The sequence below is a fragment of the Lampris incognitus genome, chromosome 3, assembly GCF_029633865.1.
Source record: "Lampris incognitus isolate fLamInc1 chromosome 3, fLamInc1.hap2, whole genome shotgun sequence".
NCBI lineage: Eukaryota > Metazoa > Chordata > Actinopteri > Lampriformes > Lampridae > Lampris > Lampris incognitus.
This window is the reverse complement of record NC_079213.1, coordinates 90,408,929-90,430,565: the sequence shown is the minus strand read 5'-3', so window position 1 is coordinate 90,430,565 and position 21,637 is coordinate 90,408,929. Positions and strand designations below refer to the sequence as shown.

General features: G+C 45.5%; 1 protein-coding gene across 1 annotated transcript in view; it reads right to left on the bottom strand.

The window, feature by feature from the left end:
• camsap2a (calmodulin regulated spectrin-associated protein family, member 2a) overlaps positions 1 to 21,637 on the bottom strand; it is a 59,189-nt gene that overhangs the window by 29,421 nt on the left and 8,131 nt on the right. Inside the window, exons 3-4 of the mRNA XM_056276450.1 lie at positions 14,647 to 14,802; positions 12,952 to 13,035 (exon numbers count right to left, since the gene is read on the bottom strand). Of these exons, the coding sequence (XP_056132425.1) occupies positions 12,952 to 13,035; positions 14,647 to 14,802 (240 nt within the window). The remainder of the gene's footprint in view (positions 1 to 12,951; positions 13,036 to 14,646; positions 14,803 to 21,637) is intronic.

The following is a 21,637-nucleotide window of genomic DNA, read 5'->3' as shown; positions in this document are numbered from 1 at the left end:
AAAGTTTTTCCATTTCACTGTTAATATTTCAGCTGAAAATTAACAACCAAACTTCAGCACTGATGGTAAGAACACAGTTGGCATACATTCATATCCTTAAGTGGTAAAGTGGCAAAGCTCAGCGTGTCTACCTTATAGAGAGTATGCTCAATTCAAGTGTTCAGCTTTCTAAATAATTTTAACGAGTTATCCAGAGTGGCTTACAATGAGTAAACAAGTAGAAGGACCCTTTGACAGGTTCCATGACTGTTGATGGAAACACTGGCTGTTGCAGGCATCATCAGCTTTGTGACCTTCCAAATACAGTACTGTGACTCTGCTGACTCCAGTTTGAGGCCAGGGCTATAGCTAAAGCTGGATAGCAGCAGGACATGAGGAATGGCGTAGCGTAAGAGCGGTGGTGGGGATGGGGTCAGAGCAGGTTTAGGGAAAACATAAACACCATGGTCCTGAGCATGGGTCAGAGAGAGTCTAACAAGGAGACCAAACAGATCTGTGGTGGTCACCAATCAAACCCCTGGGGAGCACTTGCTCCTAGTCCTCTTTACAGATGAGCCACAGAAGCATGCAAACATGTGCACACACACACACACACACACACACACACACACACACACACACACACACACACACACACACACACACACACACACACACACACACACACACACACACACCCATACCCATCCATACTTCAATCATCTGCCACTCTCCCTTTCCCATCAAAGAACATCCTCTCAGGCCAGACATGTCCAATTGAGCCGCGGCTCAGCTTTAGCAACTTAAAAGGATTATTCCTCCTCTGTCTGTCCTCTCTGTCCCGAAGCTGCCTTTCTCTCTGTGAGGACCACAAGAGTACAGTGCAGCGGCTTAAAATAAAAACACGGCAGCCTCAGTCAGCACTACAGTGTATGGACGAGCAAAGCACATTTGTCTGGGGAGGGTAGGTGTCTCTCTGTGCAGAGGGATGCAGGCTGTCTGGAGGGGCTTGTCTCCGTGACAGCAGAGAGTTTACACATTGGTGACACTGCCAAGGGTGAAGCGAGAGAGATGGAGGAAAATGGAGAGAGGCAGAGGAAGGATGGAATGGGAGATACAGGGCAAACAGTATTCACAACAAGTGATGTTGTAATTTAGTTTTTTTTTTAATTAAGCACTTTGAGTTTAACATTAGTTGGATGCATCTTTATCTGCTGATTTCATTTTAACTCAAAAAAATGTTCTGATATTTCTTTCTTTTTTTGGTGGGGGGGCAGGGGTGGAGACAGGAGGGGGGCATCGAAGCTTAGATTTTTTTTCATTTTGAACAAAATGGGTTTTGAAAATTGTTTTTGTCTGCCAAGATCAGAGATTTATGGGTCAGGGACTCACAAATCACAAGGATATAACATTTTAGGAAAACGTCTAGTTCATCTCTATCCAGATGGAAAGTGCATCATTTTATCAGAAAAGAAAAATAAATCAATATCTATCTATCTATCTATCTATCTATCTATCTATCTATCTATCTATCTATCTATCTATCTATCTATCTATCTATCTATCTATCTATCTATCTATCTATCTATCTATCTATCTATCTATCTATCATGTATGTATGTATGTATGTGTGTGTGCGATATACATATATATATAAGAGGAAGGCCAAAGAGGAGGTTTATGGATGTGGTGAGGGAAGACATGCAGGTGGCTGGTGTGACAGAGGGAGACGCAGAAGACAGGAAGAAACTGAAACGGATGATCCGCTGTGGCAACCCCTAATGGAAGCAGCCGAAAGTAGTAGTAGTAGTAGATATATATACATAAATCTCCCTCTCACCCTTGTTTGGGTGGTGTGTGTCTTCCTCAAGCTCGGGTTCTCTACTAGAGGCCTGGGAATTTGAGGATTCTGCACAGTATCTTAGCTGTTCCTAGGACCGCACTCTTCTGGACAGATACCTAAGATGTTGTTCCTGGAATCTGCTGGAGCAACTCTCCCAGTTTGGGGGTTATAACTCCTAGTGCTCCTATTACCATTGGGACTACTGTGGATTTCATCTTCCACATACAATCTAGTTCTTCCCTCAGCTCTTGGTATTTCTCTAGCTTCTCATGCTCTTTCTTCCTGATATTGCCATCGCTTGGGATTGCTACATTCATCACTTCTGCTGTCTTCTGTTCCTTGTCAACCACCACAATGTCTGGTTGGTTAGCCAGCACCTGCTGGCTAACCAAGTCAGTCTGGAACTTGAAGTTCCACAGGATCTTAGCTCTGCCATTCTCAACCACCTTTGGCGGTGTCTCCCATTCGGACCTGGGGACTTCCAGTCTGTATTCAGTACAGGTATTCCTGTACACTATCCCAGCTACTTTATTATGCCTTTCAGTGTACACTTTCCCAGCTAGCATTTTACACCCTGCTACTAAGTGTTGGACTGTCTCAGGGGCATCTTTGCAAAGCCTGCATCTTGGGGCTTGTCTGGTGTGGTAGACCACTGCCTAAATTGATCTGGTCCTGAGTGCCTGTTTTTGTGCTGCTATGATCACAGCCTCTGCGCTGTCTTCCAGTCCAGCCTTTTCTAGCCACTGGTGGGATTTCTCGAGATCAGCCATGTCTTCTATCTGTCGATGGTACATCCCATGGAGGGGCTTGATCTTCCATGATACCTCCTCTTATTCCTCCGTACTCTGTCTTCTGTTGCTTGAGGTACTCACTCAGCAGTTCATCCTGGGGGGCCCTCTTTCTGATGTACTCATGTTTCTGATGTTCCTTCACAAGACCTCTGAAGGTGTTCTCTGGTATCTGGCATCAAGACGTTAGCAGTAGATCCTTTAAGTCCTGTAAGTTGTGAGGTGGTGCCTCCATGGATCGGACTTTTTTTTCCAGCACATCGCAGAGATGCTTGATCAGATTGAGATCTGGGGAATTTGGAGGCCAAGGCAACACCTTGAACTCTTTGTCATGTTCCTAAAACCATTCCTGAACAATTTTTGCAGAGCGGCAGGGTGCATTAACCTGCTGAAAGAGGCCACTATAATCAGGGAATACCGTTGCCATGAAGGGGTCATCATGGTCACTCTGACTGGTCTGCGGCTATGCAGCCCCATACACAGCAAGCTGCAATGCACTGCGTTTGCTGACACCTGTCTTATCATAGCCAGCATTAACTTATTCAGCAATTTGAGCTACAGTAACTCTTCTGTGGGATCGGACCAGACGGGCTAGCCTTCACTCCCCATGTGCATAAATGAGCCTTGGGAGACAATGACCCTGTTGCTGGTTCACCGGTTGTCCTTCCTTGGATCACTTTTGGTAGGTACCGACTACTGAATACTGGGAACACCCCAAAAGACCTGCCGTTTTGGAGATGTTTTGACCCAGTCATCTAAGCATCACAATTTGGCCCTTATCAAAGTCACTCAGATCCTTACGCTTGCCCAATTTTTTTCCTGTTTTCAACACAACAACTTCAAGAACTGACTGTTCACTTGCTGCCTAATACGTATATCCCACCCCTTGACAGGTGCCATTGTAATGAAATAATCAATCTGCCAGTGAATTAAAAACTTCCTGACAGACAGGAGGTAGCTGGTGAGGCTGGGGAAAATCACATCCAGCACCCAGACAATCAGCACTGGCACCCCCCAGGGATGTGTGCTCTCCGCTCTACTCTTCTCCCTCTACACAAATGACTGCATCTCAGGTGACCCATCTATTAAACTCCTGAAGTTTGCGGATGACACAACCATCATTGGTTGTGTCATCCAGTGATGGTTGATTTTTGTGTCATTCAATGATTTTCTCTGCAGACTTAATGAACAGTTAAGTCTGCAGAGAAAATCACTGGCGCCAACCTGCCCTCCATTCAGGTCTTATACACCTCCAGAGTCAGGAAACTGGCAGGCAACATCCCTGCAGACCCATCACACCCTGGTCACAACCTGTTCCAACTCCTCCCCTCTGGTAGGCACTACAGAACACTACACCTGTAAACAACCAGATATAAAAGCAGTTTCTTTCTGAGGGCTGTCATTCAAATGAATGCTTAACACTATCAATAAATCCAACCATTTTGTATATACTGTACTGTACATTGTATGTATACTTGTACACTCTGTCATGTCCATCTACCTCAAGCATGTATGCAAGTAACCTGCTTATATCTATTTCAGCAACTCTGATATATTCTCTGCACCACTGCACTTTATCACCTCCTATTTCACCTGTTTAAGTCAATCCTTGTGTATATATCTGAATATTGTTGTGTTGTAGTGTTGTTATTCTATGTTAAGTACACTGAGAGAGCCACGAAACAAGAGTCAAATTCCATGTATGTGCAAACCTACATGGCCAATAAATATGATTCTGATTCTGATAGTTGGAGAGCGGAATCAGTTGAGATAATGAGTCAAGTTAAGATTATTGTGTTCCTTAATGCTATTAACAACTTGTACAACTCACGGTTTATTGAACCTATGAGGAGATGGGTTATTGCTGTTGTGCAGAGCATTTAAGTTTTAGCAATGCAGCATGATAGTACCACGTCAGTAAAGCTTCTCTAATCACAAACTAGGGAGAACATAAGAGAAAGGAGAGAGAGCGCAAGAGAGAGAGCGAGATAGATAGCGAGAGAGAGAGAGAGAGAGAGAGAGAGAGAGAGAGAGAGAGAGAGAGAGAGAGAGAGAGAGAGAGAGAGAGAGAGAGAGCAAGAGAGAGAGCGAGGGAGGGAGGGAGGGGTGAAACACAGAGAGAGAAACAGGAGCAAACACTATATTCTATGAAAGAAAAAAACAATGCGTTGAATATGCCGTTCTGCCAATAAGACAGGCAGGGTCTGCACAGATGTTATGCAACAGACCCTGACTGAGTTAGTGTGCTCAATGTTACGTGCAAAGAACAAACGCAAGACAAAGTGGAGCAAGCATGATATGTTGTTGACTGTGAAACTACAGTTTATGCACCACTTCAATAAAAGTGTATCTGTGTAACAGCCACCTTGATGAACGAAACGAAATGATAACATATGTCATGTCATATATGTATTGTTGCCATGTCATTTATGTATTGTTAATTAGATTAACAATGATGCGACACAATAACTCAGAAGGATAGCACGTTGATTCAGCTTGACCGTATTTTTACTGAATGCCTTCTATGGTGTTACATGTCATTCAACAGGTACTGATATTGAGAAAGACTGATTGGTATCATTTCAGCAAATGCAGGCGGTCCTTTGGAAATACTGTTAATCAAATATTCATGTCAATAAAGCATTTGAACTGAAGTGAAGGAAAATGGGAAAAGGAGACAGAACAAGAGGAAGAAAGAAAAAAATATAAGAACATGATCACACAAGTTCATGTATCTGCCCGCCCACACACACAAACACACACACACACACGTGCATCGTGGGAGAGCCTGAGAAGTGAGGATGATGTCACTGAGAAGCCGGGCTCGCTGGCCGGGGGGCCAAACAAGCAGATGCCAAGCGCACACATCATGAGCAGGCACATCTCCATGTGAGTCCAGCATAAAGTCTGGGACAGGGTGATGACACAGGGAATGGAAAAAAATGTGCATCTTCACATACCAATTTGTCTGATGTTCAGTCGTACAATCGTGTTGCTTTTTGAATAAGAAGATGTAGTATGACTTGTCTCAGGTGTAATTTCACTTATTCTGTGAATTTCCTTGAAATAAGTCACACTCTTGAAAAGAGGGAGGATCCCTCTGTTGGTTTTACGACAATGACATTTGATCCACACAAACTTTTCAACAAAGCTGATTTGAGTTGGAAAACAGTGAAGTTATCTCTTCAGATAACTTGTTTTTAGAAAAAGAAACAACACCATTTTAAAGCTCAATACTAGACTGAATAAAATGTTTAGATATTTCTTTTTTTGCAGTGACGCCTCTTCTCGGGAGCTGTCTGTTCCAAAGTTAGCCCAGGAGCAGATGATATGTTTCAATGTAATGACCAACTGCCTGCATTCAGAGCTAGTTACATCAATTTGTACACGTAACAATTAATACCAATGAGAGATGTTGATCATCGTTTTAGGAGAGTCAGACTTTTCCGGCAGCCATACCAACATGTGCCCTGGCTCTGCCAAATGACGGAAGCTAAGCAGGTATAGGCTTGGCTAGTACTTGGATGGGAGACCTCCTGAGAAAACGAGTCGTTGCCGTAAGTGGTGTTGGAGGGCCAGTAGGGGGCAGTCTTCCCTCCAGTCCTAATAAAAACAACTATCAAAAATCCCAATGCCCCAGCGCAGTGATGGGGCATTGGTGCTGTAGGAGATGCCATCCTTCAGATGAGACGTTAAACCAAGGTCCTGACTCACTGTGGTCATTAAAGAGCCCATGGCACTTATCACAAAGAGTAGGGGGTTTCCCGGTGTCCTGGCAAAATTCCCAACCTGGCTTTCTCTATCTGGCCACCTAATCATCACCCCATGTAACTGGTTCAATGATTCCTCCCTCTCCATGTCAAGCTGATGTGTGGTGAGCGTTCTGGTGCAAAACGGCTGCCGTGCATCGCCCAGGTGGGTGCTACACATTGGTGGGGGTTGAGGTGAGTTACCCCCTTCAATGTGAGGCACTTTGGGTGTCAAGAAAATCGCTATATAAATGTAATGATTGTTATTATTATTCAACAGAAGAGGTGGGGAGGAATGAGAAAAACTGTTAGCGGGTTTCACTTTAATACAGTAGAGTTTGCTCTTGCTCTACACCATTCATTTCTATACTCTTCTGTGAACCAAACATCTTCATTCTGTTTCTTTTCTTAGTGTGGGAAGATGTTAGCTGTGTTGCCCTTTCAAGAGTCAGCTGGTAATGTGGTTAACAGGCAGTAGAGTAGTAATTGGAATGTCATGGGGAGGAAAAAAAGGAGTAATCCAATTGAGTTTTAATGTTCTTTCCGAACAATCACAGGCATGATTATGGACATTTTACTGATCCTATGGCGATGCTAAACAGTCATCTCTTTCTGACGCTAACTGGCACACTATGGCTATCTCCATCCATACTGCTGTCACTGTAGTATGAGTATGTGTGTGTACTGTATGTGTGTGGGTGGGATAGTTGAGGCATGCAGTGCTGCGTCTGCACACTGACTGGTCACATCAGCATCAAACACTACAGAAGGCTGCACAGCTCTGGGACTTGGACAGGACACACAGACACACACACAGACAGACAGACAGACAGACAGACAGACACACACACAGACAGACAGACAGACAGACAGACAGACAGACACACACACACACACACACACACACACACACACACTGTATGTTTGTGCAAGGATGTGCAAGAATGCTCTCCTGACAGATGCATTTATGCACATTGACCCAGAAAAGACCCCAGCAGTTTCACGTGTCCACACGTGCATGTGCACGCACACACACAATACAGATAATATCAAAACATGCAATGCACCACAACTCAATCACAGCTCTGCAGGCTTGAACACAAGGAACGCCACAGGAGGATGGCAACACTTTTCCCACGGGGCAGCTAACTGAGTGTTAACTTCTCTACAGAGAGCAACCTGAGAGAAAGTGCTGCATCATGATGTGTTGGATGACATAACCTGTGACTTCCTGCAGATCCACAGGAGTTGGAAGGCACTTCTTACAGACGGGGTGGAAAGCTGCTGGTTCATGTGTTATCTTGGGTTTTCAAGGTTTAACGGTGAGTGAGGTTAGAAGAGAAATGTAAAAGCAGAGATGAAGGGGAGGGGAGAGGAGAGAAGTGGAAAAAAAATCTTTAAAAGGAGAATAGTTAAGAGAAGAGGAGATGAGATGAGGGAACAGAAGAGAAGAGAAGGGGAGTCCAGGTAGCGTAGCAGTCTATTCCATTGCCTACCAACATGGGGCTCACCCCTTCGAATCCCTGTGTTACCTCCGGCTTAGTCGGGCATCCCTGCAGATGCAATTGACCATGTCTGTGGGTGGGAAGCTGGATGTGAGTATGTGTCTTGGTCGTTGCACTAGTGCCTTCTCTGATCGGTTTGGGCGCCTGTTCGGGGGGGAGGGGGAACTGGGGGGAATAGTGTGATCCTCCCACGCGCTATGTCTCCTTGGTGAAACTCCTCACTGTCAGGTGAAAAGAAGCGGCTGGAAACTCCACATGTATCGGAGGAGGCATGTGGTAGTCTGCAGCCCTTCCTGGATCAGCAGAGGGATGGAGCAGCGACCGGGATGGCTCAGAGAGTGGTGTAATTGAGCCAAGTTCAATTGGGGAGAAAAATCCATAAAAAAAGAAGAGGAGAAGAGACAAGAAGAATTAGTTGTAGAAAAGTGAGAGGAGAAGAAAGTTAAAAAAAAAGATATTGAAGAAGAGGAGAGAAGAGAAGGTCAGGGAGGATGTTGAGAGGAGAGTCAAACCAGGTTCAAATGAAGGGCAATGCTCTGATATGGAGAAAGAGTAAAAAATGAATGAGGATAAGAGTGGGGAAAATGCTGCTCTTTTTTTCTTTTTCATATTTGAATAGCAATTACCTGATTATCAATTATTTGTTTTTATGGTCATATATTTTAAGCTGTTGCTATGTAGAGAATGACAACTCTGCTGGGTCATTTCAATAACGCATCACTCCATTTGAGAGAGCGAGCACCTTTTACATTTTGCAGGTGTGTGGGCTTTAGCGCTGAACAGCAGTATGGGTTTGACGGGGAGGAGGGGAGTGCCACAGAAGGGAGTGACATCATAAACCTCATCCCGGTTCTGCTTTGTCAGGGTGGTAGATGGTGTTGCAATGCCGACTCTGCGTCTCGCCACCACATTACAAACACTGCAGTCTGTCTGGGAGTCCTAAGGAAGCAGCCAAGACAGATGCAACTTTCTCAAAACCAAAATGCACACACACACACACACACACACACACACACACACACACACACACACACACACACACACACACACACACCAGGTGATTGCAATCAAGTGGATATTACTGATTTTGCCCATTAAACCAAACAACAAGTCATTAATGGACCTGTGCAGGGTATAACTCCTCTGGTCACAGACCAACAGTCACAACACATAAATGGACAGTGGGCACATATATATGCACATCCACATGCAAACGGGTAAACATAACCAATAACACAAACACAGTGCAACCCACTCAAACACAACTCCAGACACACACTATTTCACATTTGCCAGTTCAACACACATCCAGACATGGGCCTTACTGCCCCTTCATACGGTGTGAGAAAGAAGGCCTGATGTTCGTGGTAGTTTGTACAGTAGATTAGGACTCCAGGCAGGATAATCTCTTTGGTCCCTGAACATGGGTAACCCCACATAGGACGACTACAGCTCTAATTAGACCGGAGAGGACTTATCTGCTGTTAACACGGTTGTGAAGTGAACAGTGTGTGTGAACTTGTAAAATCAGTGCGGCCCATATGGCATGTTGGATAAAAACAAACATGACTTAAAGTGGTTATTCTTAATTTCTCCCGTGTGGTGGATTTGACGACATCTGGTGGTCACAAAAGTTCATTCGTTCAAACGTGACCCTGATCACGCAGAAAGCGTTCATGTGCAGGTCACAATATTTGGTATAACACTGGCATGGTTTAATTGGCTGTGCACTATAGCAGTAGGAGCACACTGAGAAGATAATCCAGAGGTAGCGAGCGTGCATATTTTGGAGAAAGAAGAGTGATCAGTAATGTCATTTGACACGGAAATACCAAGCAACATATCAACCTATATCAAACATCTAATTTAACCTACTTAAATGTTGGACGACTTTTCGATTTGCTGGGTAACTTTTAGGGCCTGTGCAAGTTTAAAAGCATATTCCTTTCATTCTTGTTCTTCTCCTTTTGTGGCTGACTTGATGCATTTCCTTCACAATTATACTTGAATGCTTGGCAGGAATGGAGGACCCTGCTGGAACCATTGAAAATGCCATATAGAGGAGCAATTGCATGATGTCAATAATACACTGCTCAAAAAAATAAAGGGAACACATAAGCAATGCAATGTAGCTCCAAGTCAATCACACTTTTGAGATATCAACCTGTCCAGTTAGGAAGCAACACTGATTTGTGAATCAATTTCACCTGTTGGTAAATTGTCTAATTTCCACCAGGTGGAAATTAGACAATTTGCAAGACAACCCCTATAACAGGAATGGATTTGCAGGTGGTGGCCACAGACCATTTGCCTGTCCCCATCTTTTCTGGCCGATCTTTGGTTAGTTTTTAATTTTGCTAGTGCCCTCACCAGTAGAGGTGGCATGAGGCGGTATCTGCAACCTACAGAAGTTGCTCAGGTAGTGCAGCTCATCCAGGATGGCACATCAATGCGTGCTGTGGCAAGAAGATTTGATGTGTCTCCCAGCACAGTGTCCAGAGCATGGAGGAGGTACCAGGAGACAGGCCAGTACACCAGGAGACGTGGAGGGGGCCGCAGGAGGACAACAACCCCGCAGCAGGACCGCTATCTGGTCCTTTGTGCAAGGAGGAACAGGAGGAGCACTGCCGGACCCCTACAAAACGACCTTCAACAGGCCACTAATGTGCAGGTTTCTGCTCAAACAGTGAGAAACAGAATGCATGAGGATGGTATGAGGGCCTGACGTCCACAATTGGGGCCTGTGCTCACAGCCCAACACCGTGCAGCCCGATTGACCTTTGCCAGAGAACATCTTGGTTGGCAGATTCGCCATTGGCGCCCTGTGCTCTTCACAGATGAGAGCAGGTTCACACTGAACACATGTGACAGACGTGAGAGAGTCTGGAGACGCTGTGGAGAACGTTCTGCTGCCTGCAACATCCTCCAGCATGACCGGTTTGGCGGTAGGTCAGTGATGGTCTGGGGAGGCATATCCTTGGAGGGCCGCACAGACCTCTACGTGCTAGCCAGAGGTACCATGACTGCCATTAGGTACCGGGATGAGATCCTCAGACCCATTGTCAGACCATATGCTGGTGCAGTGGGCCCTGGGTTCCTGCTCATGCATGACAATGCTCGTCCTCATGTGGCCAGAGTGTGTCAGCAGTTCCTGTATGTCGAGGGCATTGATGCTATGGACTGGCCTGCACGTTCCCCAGACCTGAATCCAATCGAGCACCTCTGGGACATCATGTCTCGTACCATCCGCCAACGCGATGTCGCACCACAGACTGTCCAGGTCTGGGAGGAGATCCCTCAGGAGACCATCCGTCGTCTCATCAGGAGCATGCCCAGACGTTGTAGGGAGTGCATACAGGCACGTGGAGGCCACACACACTACTGAGCCTCATTTTGAATCGTCTTGAAGAATTTCCACAGAAGTTGGATCAGCCTATGTTCTCATTTTCCACTTTGATTTTGAGTATGATTCTGAATCCAGACCTTAATGGGCTAATGATTTTGATTTCCATTGATCATGCTTAGGTTATTTTGCTCTAAACACATTCCTCTGTCTAATAAATAAAGATTTTCAGCTGAAATATTTCATTCATCGAGGTCTATATTGTGTTTTTAGGTGGTCCCTTTATTTTTTTGAGCAGTGTACATTGAGTGGCTTTTGCTACAGAAATGCCAGCAGGGAAATGCATCAAATGTGGCATTTGAAAAAAAAAACTTTCCCCCTTTTTCTCCTCAGTTGTATGTGGCCAATTACCTCAGTCTTCCAAGCCGTCCCGGTCGCTGCTCCACCCCTTCTGCTGAGCCGGGGAGGGCTGCAGACTACCACATGCCTCCTCTGATACATGTGGAGTTGCCAGCTGCTTCTTTTCACCTGACAGTGAGGAGTTTCACAAGGGGGACGTAGGGCGTGGGAGGATCACGCTACTCCCCCCAGTTCCCCCTCCCCCTCGAACAGGCACCCCGACCCACCAGAGGAGGTGCTATTGCAGTGACCAGGACACATACCCACATCTGGCTTCCCACCCGCGGACACGGCCAATTGTGTCTGCAGGGACGCCAGACCAAGCCGGGGGTAACACGGGGATTCGAACCAGCCATCCCTGTATTGGTAGGCAATGGAATAGACCGCTATACCACCTGGACGCCAAATGGGGCATTTTTAATGTAAAAAAAAAAAAGATGGATTTAATCTTTAAATCTTAATTTATGCAGAAGACAACGATGCTGACTCTCCATTCATACTTAGAGAATTAAAGGGAGACAACTGAATTGACTTGATTTTCTTTATATATTCAATGTTCAAGCACTAAATGCTTATTTAATGCTGAAATATGTTCACGCAGCAAATCTACTCAAAAGTATGTGATATTTAATGTCTGGACCAAAGCTTAGTGTCAGTCAAGAAAATTGTCCTCAGATCTTTTGAGCGACACAGATGTCCGGGACTTGCATGTCACTGTCAAATATCTGAACATCATATGTCCATATGGCTCTTGAGTCAATTAAATGGAGCCAGGGATTTTATTCAACTCCATTATAACGGTCCATCACATTAGTGACAGAACATGTGCTGAGAGGGCCGGAGAGGAGAGAAGAGAAGAGAAGAGAAGAGAAGAGAAGAGGAGTGGATAAAAAAGAGGAGAGAGAAGAACAAAGGAACAAACAGAAGAAGAAAGGAGTGATGAGGACAAAGCAAGGAGAGGAGAGAGGAGAGACGGGTGGTAAAAAAAAGCAGCACAGAAGGGGGAGAGGAAAGAGCACAGGGCCGAGAGAGAGAGAGAGTGAGAGAGAGAGCAAGAGAGAGAGTGAGAGTGGGCAGAGGAGAATAGCGGAGGGGCTCGGTTGGAGGAAGGTGGAAAGATGGAAGAGAGGAGGTGAAAAGGATGGCGGAGGAGAGGAAATGAGAGGAGAGGAGCAGAGAGGCGTGCAGGGAGGGCAGAGGTGAGTGGATAAAAAGGGAACACACTTGAAAGCACAGGGAGAGGATGAAAGAGGAGTGGGAGGGTGAGATGGAAGAGAAGAAGAGCAGATGATAACAGAAAATAAGAAAGAGTGACATCGAACAAAGGCGGAGGAGAGACACCCACCCGTGGGCTCCCGGCAGGCTCGGTGCTCTGCGTCTCTTTTTTCCTCTGCTCCTGAGCGATCACGTCTTTCAGGTACTCGTTCACCTGAAAGAGAGGGAGGAGCGACCAACGATCAGTGACAAAATCTCATTTTGTATTTGCAGCTTAATTTAACTGCCGTACATATTGAAATATCCACTAAATGCAAAATGAATGCGTCTCCCACTTTTATTAAGTATTTGCTTGATCAAATATGTGATAATTTCTCATTAGTCATGTTTAAAATGGGGCTCCATAATCACATGGAATTTTAAATTGCAATATCATCTTTTACAGATAATAACCTTAGATTATTGGCTTATTGAAACATTGCATTTCATCAACAAATTGATCATTGTAGTTGAAAATTGTGAAGATGTTAACAGAACATGCCGCAAGAGGAGTAAAATAATGTTGCTTCTCAAACCACTCTGAATGAAAATGTGAATATTCTGATAATGATTTTTAACAGAATATCCAAAGTATATCATCAGCCCATCATGAAGCCCTCAGTTAAAGCAGGAATCCTTCATAAAAACAGATACTCTTGGACCGTTCTAAGAGGACCTTTGTAGAGGACTCCCATTGAGTGCCATATGTCTGGCCACAAAGGCTCTACAACACCATAGCTTCTGTAGGCTTGTGTGTGTGTGTGTGTGTGTGTGTGTGTGTGTGTGTGTGTGTGTGTGTGTGTGTGTGTGTGTGTGTGTGTGTGTGTGTGTGTGTGTGGGTGGAGTATTTGGCCCCGCCTCTTCAAACGACATAGCCCATTCTGTTTATATTCCTCTGGCATGAATATTGGGCTGCTGCCAGCTCTAAGCTGAACACACACACACACACACACACACACACACACACACACACACACACACACACACACACACACACACACACACACACACACACACACACACACACACATACACACTTGTACTGTGACTGCCCAGTACAACTGATGATGAAACCAGCTCCTTAGGTTTGACACCACACAGATGCCAAAGATGTGGATAGTGATAGACACATTTATCAGTGTCAAATGACTCGGCCTCATTCTTCTTGTTTTTCAGTCACTTCCAAAGCACTGATGTCATATGTGACACATTTTAACACACAGCGTCCCTTGTATCGATAACAGCCCATTATGATATTTTCAAAGAGCCCTCACAATGGAGCACGTCAGACCGTCCCATCTCCAGTATATAACCCAGTGGACTTTTCTCATGGAGGGAGGTGAATCTTCCTGCGCCGGTCTCATACTACATCTCTATGGCTTGCAACTCTGGGACAGTGTTTCTAACTAATGTTCTGACTAAACTATCAACGGATCTGTTTGATTTGACAGTGCCCAACAATGCCATGGTGCCCACGAGCAAGGTCACTTAACATCCAAATGTGTATGGATTACAAGTCTGCTCTAAGGGTGGGTGTTGGCTAGCTAGCACTACTATATAAATAACATTGTGTAATCTAATGATGGGGAGGTTGTGGCTGTACAAGTCCACATGCTCACACACAAAAACGCTCACGCACACATGCACACACGCGGGCTAAAACACAAGGGACACCACAGAAGGATGGTGGCGCACACACACACACACACACACACACACACACACACACACACACACACACACACACACACACACACACACACACAACACACAACCTGATACCAACCCTGTTAATCCAGGTGGTGACCGCGTCCTCCGTGTCGTACGGGGTCTCAGGGTCGTTGGGGTAGTACTGAAGTAGACATGCCATCACCTTCTCTACGCTCACCGTCTCCACGGTGTACGCCATCATTAGCGTGTCGATCATCGCCAGGTGGGCACTCTGGAAGATGAGACAGGAGAGATAGGGAGGTCAAGGATTGGGTTACTTTGAAGAGAATTTATGTTCAAGGCATTTAGTCAACGCTCTAATCCACAGCAACATCTAGAGCGATCTGTGATCACAGCCATTAGAAGAAATCATTACAAACACCGGAGTGCAAGGGTTTGATATGAGAACTCACTGGAGTTACTGAATATGATTAATTTTTAATCTTCGAATGATGTGGTACTTTCATCTTTTAAAAGAAGTACCCAAAATGCAACAGGAGGTCCCATTATTTTGCTCAAAAAAAAAAGAAGAAAAGAAATGAAGCCCTGGTTTTAGCTGTGTTTTCTGTCACGATCAAACAGGGTGTGTGTGTGTGTGTGTGCAGCTGTGTGTAAAATGGCGAATGTTGCATCAAAGTTCAAAAGGGACAAGACAATTGAGCTGAGGACTGACGAGTCTTCAGAGGTTTTCAAGAAGACATTGACAACCCAGTGTCAAAGAAATCAAAGAAATCATCTCATGAGACTCAAAAACTAACACTGAAACAATCTCACATGCATCTGAAACAAGAGCACTTGTCCTAGTCTGTAGGAAGATAAATTATTGGTTTTTTTTTGTTGTTTTGTTTTTCTATTTACCCCCCCCCCTTTTTCTTCCCAATTGTGTCCGGCCAATTACCCCACTCTTCCGAACCGTCCCCGTCGCTGCTGCACCCCCTCTGCTGATCCGGAGAAGGCTGCAGACATGTGGAGTTGCCAGCCGCTTCTTTTCACCTGACAGTGAGGAGTTTCGCCAGGGGGATGTAGCACGTGGGAGGATCACGCTATTCCCCCCAGTTCCCCCTTCCCCCCGAACAGGCGCTCCGACCAACCAGAGGAGGCACTAGTGCAGCGACCAGGACACGCACATCCAGCTTCTCACATGCAGACACGACCAATTGTGTATGTAGGGACGCCCGACCAAGCCAGAGGTAACATGGGGATTCGAACAGGGATCCCCGTGTTGGCAGGCATCCATCCATCCATTCATCATCCGAACCGCTTATCCTGCTCTCAGGGTCGTGTGGATGCTAGAGCCTATCCCAGCAGTCATTGGCCAGCAGGCGGGGAGACACCCTGGACAGGCCACCAGGCCATCACACAGGGCCCACACACACACACACACACACACACACACACACACACACACACACACACACACACACACACACACACACACACACACACACACACACACACACACACACACATTCATACCTAGGGGCGATTTAGTATGTCCGATTCACCTGATCTACATGTTTTTGGACTGCGGGAGGAAACCGGAGCACCCGGAGGAAACCCACACAGAGGATGACCTGGGGTGACCCTCAAGGTTGGACTACCCTGGGGCTCGAACCGAGGGCCTTCTTGCTGTGAGGCGACTGCGCTAGGCAATGAAAGATATATTATTTTGAGACAACCTGTGTATCATACATGAAGACAATAGTCAATACTCGACTGAATGATGGACGTGTTTATGCAGTACACAAGGAATTGAGAAGAAGAGCCGTGAGGCATGGAAATGCAGGAACTGATGTCTAGGACTGAATGCCCCAACGAAGTCAGACTCCTACTCTACTGTATCTCTGACAGCGCTCCCTCTCCAGCCAGCTGGTCCCTGGTGGCTGTTGCCCTGGAAACAAGCGTGTTCGTCCCCTGGTTACACGACCCAGTTTGCTTGCATCAACTGATAGTTTGCAATAAGACTGAATGAGATGTCTCCGCTGACAGCACAGTCCAATTAACTGGGTTTGTATTCAGTTTTATGCTGCTGCTGATCTCATTGATGAATGAAGCGCTGCAAAGTTCTCTATTTATCTATCTGTACAAAAGGCACATGCATGCACACTCACTCTCAACTGAATGAATCAAGATCAATGGGTGTGCATTTTTGCATCTATGAAGTCACTGAATCACTTAGGTTAAAGTAGTGCTGGGCGACATGGAAAATATTATTATCGCAATAACCATATGGAATTTTACAAAATATTGATGTATAACACATCATTTGCATATGCATTTACGCATATGCAAAAGTACTGCATTTAAGAATCCAACTGAGGTTCATCACATTCAACTGTTTGGTAATGTAAAGTATATTATCGGACTGAAACTGGTTTTCTAATAATAGTACCTCATATATTTCACACCTCATTTATGAAACATTTTAGGCAACTGAGACAAAATAATTGTGCATCATGATAGGCCAATATTCAAACGTTAACCTGATACAGTACCATTGAAAGACGATAAATGATAGTATATTCATTCATCCATCCATTATCCAAACCGCTTATCCTGCTCTCAGGGTTGTGGGGATGCTGGAGCCTATCCCAGCAGTCATTGGGTGGCAGGCGGGGAGACACCCTGGACAGGCTGCCAGTCCATCACAGGGCCGACACACACACACACACACACACACACACACGTTCACACCTAGTGGCAATTTAGTACAGCCGATTCACCTGACCTACATGTCTTTGGACTGTCGGAGGAAACCAGTGCACCCAGAGGAAACCCACACAGACACGGGGAGAACATGCAAACACCACACAGAAGACGACCCGGGATGACTCCCAAGGTTGGACTACCCCGGGGCTCGAACCCATAGTATATTATATAGTATATTGCCCAACCCTAATTAAGTGTATTGGGTTTACAAAAATAGCTAGACGACTCACGCAGAAAACGAAATTCAAATGTCTGTCAAGCGCTCGAGTCTTTTTGGGTTTCCACAGGGTGTGTCACTTTCCATCCTGCAACTAAAGTGGGTCACAGTTTTAACACCGACAACAGTTAAAGCGTATTCATCAGCAGCCAACGTCTCCTGGAAGTATCCTCAAACAAGACACTGAGAAGCTGCAAACGCTGGATTACAACATCAGATAAATGTAAATGTGAAATGACAAACAGACCCAAGGATCACTGGTTTTGCTGTGCCCATAATGACATGTGTACTCAAAGCCTGTGGACACCCTGTAATTTGTGTATTCAAACTCCAGGCTTCCAGCTTAGCTCCCTCTGTGAGTCGTCACTGTTATGTATAACTAACATATGCTTCACCGGCACTCGACTTCCAAATGTTTATAACGCATCTGGCTTACTTTTTCTTGTGCTTCAGCTTTTCCATGAGCTAACCCGCTCAATCAGCCGCTACCTTAAAGTGCCCCCTTGACAACTGATGCTGGTCAAGGCAAAGGAGCCCAACGTGGGGGCGAAATGAAATATCTCACCACTGGGTTTGGTAAAGACAGCGATGTTGTAGATGCGTTTTGGAGTTGCTCTCTCTGTTCTCTTTGCATACATTTATGCTTAATTTGAGCAAATGTTGGTGCTTGTGCAGCCCAGTGGTCCATGCATGCCACTGGCGCAGACTAGAATTAAGGCCTCCGTTCCCCGTGAAGCTCAGTGGAGAGACTATGGTAAAAACAGCAGCAGGGTCGGTGATATTGGAAGAAATGCTGCTGCAGTACTAAAAGTCACAAGGCAGTTTAGTTTAGAGACACAATCAAATGGCTTTATGTTAATGGCCTACGTGAGAGAAGAAAGCTTTGAATTAGATGGATACATGCAGTACATTCATTTCTCTTTTTCTTACCCCCCCCCTTTTTTTCTCCCCAGTTGTACTTGGCCAATTATCCCACTCTCCTGAGCCATCCAGATCGCTGCTCCACCCCCTTTGCCGATCTGAGGAGGGCTGCAGACTACCACACGCCTCCTCCGATACATGTGGAGTCGCCAATCGCTTCTTTTCACCTGACAGTGAGGAGTTTTGCCAGGGAGACGTAGTACATGGGAGGATCACGCTATTCCCCCCAGCCCCCTTGCCCCTGAACAGGCACCCCAGCCAACCAGAGGAGGCGCTAGTGTGACGATCAGAACACATACCCACATCCAGCTTCACACCCGCAGACATGACCAATTGTGTCCGAAGGGACGCCCGACCAAGCAGGGGGTAACACGGTGACTCGAACCGGTGATCCCCGTGTTGGTAGGCAACGGAATAGACTGCTACGTACAGTACATTCATTTCAATGCCAATATTTCATAGCCCGAGGAGTCTAAACCCAGCTATATGCTGTATATCAGGGGTCTCCATCCACATATGCATTCAGGTTCTCTTTGCAGCCACCCACTATACCATCCAATTTCACCAAATATCATACCATCAACTGAGTCGGGGTAGATTTGTTAATCAAATCACCAACAACAAATAACGAATAATCACTTGGGTTGAATATAAACCTGCATACACATGGCTCTGTCAACAGGATGTTGTGTTGCTGTAAAACCCCTTGAGGCAGATTTGTAATTTGTGATATTGGGCTATACAAATAATATTGACTTGACCTGACTTGACTCTGCATGGCATGCGGTTGTTGCCCATCGACATGTACATCTGTACTAGAGCTATCGCTGAGCTCATGTGTGCCCTTAGTGACACCACATTAGCAAACTGCATAATTCCCAATGTCTTCAATCTGACCAACCGGCAGCAAAGCAAGCCTCTCTAATAACATACTGCTGAGGTGGTTCACATTGCTTTTCAATTAGCCTGTCCCAACATTGAGGCAATAATGCATTAGGGCTTGATACAGGCACAACACTACACACACACTCCAAAACGTTGTGATGCATGATGCACAGTGTACGGGCCAGCACACTACAGTGAATTGTGACCCTTCTATCTGTTCTATTGATTTGGTTTCGGTCTGGTCTCTTGAGGCAAAATGACAACACTGAGGACCAATCTTGTTTATTAGAGCACAGACACACAATTGATTATCATTAGATATTACCAGAGGACATCATCTGATAATAATCAAATATATTAAAGATATTAACACATTGCAATTTATTGTGCACAGCAGTGTCAACCTCATTGTCTTTCAGTGCTAAAAAAAAGTGCCAACATTCATAGGTTTAGTGCTGTTAAAATGAAGCTGAACGACTGTCCCTTACAGGAAGCTTCATTTATAGGCCAGAGATTGTGAGCAGCAGCAGGATGTCTCATTCAGGAGGAGATCAGAAACTCTTTTTTTCCCCAATTAAATTTGGACCCCTTGGCAAGCGCGATCAGAAAATGAGTAATACCACCTGACAGAAACAGTACAATTCATACTAGAGGGTGTTAAGAGTCCCTTTGTTATCGCTGAAAGCTGAGGGCGAGGCAGCAAAGCAACCAGTTTGCTGACTTGTACTTCAGATTGTTTACTTACCGCAACAGCAAGAGAATGTGTGAAAATAGACCTTGTATATTGACCTGATCCATCAGAATGAGCTCAGTTATCTCATTCTATCTGAAATGAAGTGGAAAATGTCTCCCCCTTTATAGGTCTTTTCCACTTGAGTGTTGATGAAGAGTAAACACATGTGCCATATGGCAACTAAACTGGTATTGAATGAATATTGTTGCAGTGTGTTGCCTGCAGGCAAAATAGACTGTATGGATCATGCGACAAGAAGTAAATGTCAGATCTAAGCTTAGATGGAGGAACTTTGCAGCTGGATGAATGCAGAGTTGAGTAGGGGAAGGAGGCTAGGATGAAGGAAGAGTAGTAGAAGGAGGAGGATGAAGACACAAGGGTCACTTTTTTTACTTCTTTTTTTTGAGGGGGGGATTTCCCCCAGACCCCCCCCTTTTCTCCCCAATTGTATTTGGCCGATTACCCGGGGTAATCAGCCGGATAACCGGCTGGTAATTTATCCCACTCTTCCAAGCCATCCCGGTCACTGCTCCACCTCCCCTGCTAATCCGGGGAGGGCTGCAGACTACCACATGCCTCCTCCAATACATATGGAGTCGCCAGCCGCTTCTTTTCACCTGACAGTGAGGAGTTTCCCCAGGGGGACGTAGCACGTGGGAGGGTCACACTATTCTCCCCAATTCCCCCTCCCCCCTGAACAGGCGCCCTGACCAACCAGAGGAGGCGCTAGTGCAGCGACCAGAACACATACTAACATCCGGCTTCCTACCCGCAGACATGGTCAAGACATGGTCAATTGTGTCTATAGGGACGCCTGACCACACCGGAGGTAACACGGGGATTTGAACCAGCGATCCCTGTGTTGGTAGGCAACAGAATAAACCACTACGCTACCCAGATGCCCGACATCTTCCTTTAACCTTAATTACTCACTGGAAGGGTTGTTTGACACACATGTTCACATTTTCAGCAATGCTTTCACTGTCACATAGCTAAACATGTCTCCACCTTGTAGATGTTTAGTGCAGCTGATTCTTCTAAGGGTCAAGGGCCTTACTCAAGAGCATCAGGACATTTGTAGGAGGGGGGAGCATGAGCCAGATTTTGCCTTCTGACCTGAGGATTCAAACCAGATGCCAGCAACTTTCCTGCCATATGTTTGTTTCTGTAACTTTTACCACTATCCTCAATGTGCTGGGCTTTAACCACAAGCTGACATGACTACATGGGTACCATCCTTTGACTTCTGATTACAACCCCAGGTTTCTCACCTTAACTGCCTGAGGAATCACATGTTAGGGTGTGTAGAAATGCACAAACATACAAATACATTTGCTTCCTCTCTCGCTTTCTTTTTGTCTCTCTCTCTCTCTCTCTCTCTCTCTCTCTCTCTCTCTCTCTCTACTCATCCACACACACTTGTTTTTTGCTTCCTCATCTAAGATGATTGTGTCTAAAAATCCCTTATTGATTTCTCTGGAGGCAAAAAAAAATGCTCCTCTTGGTCAATATCCTGTTTTTATTGCGCTTTCTACATTGCTGACACACTGTAATTCCACCCCAGGGGAAAAGGCAAGCACTGTTAATCTTCAACACGGTTCC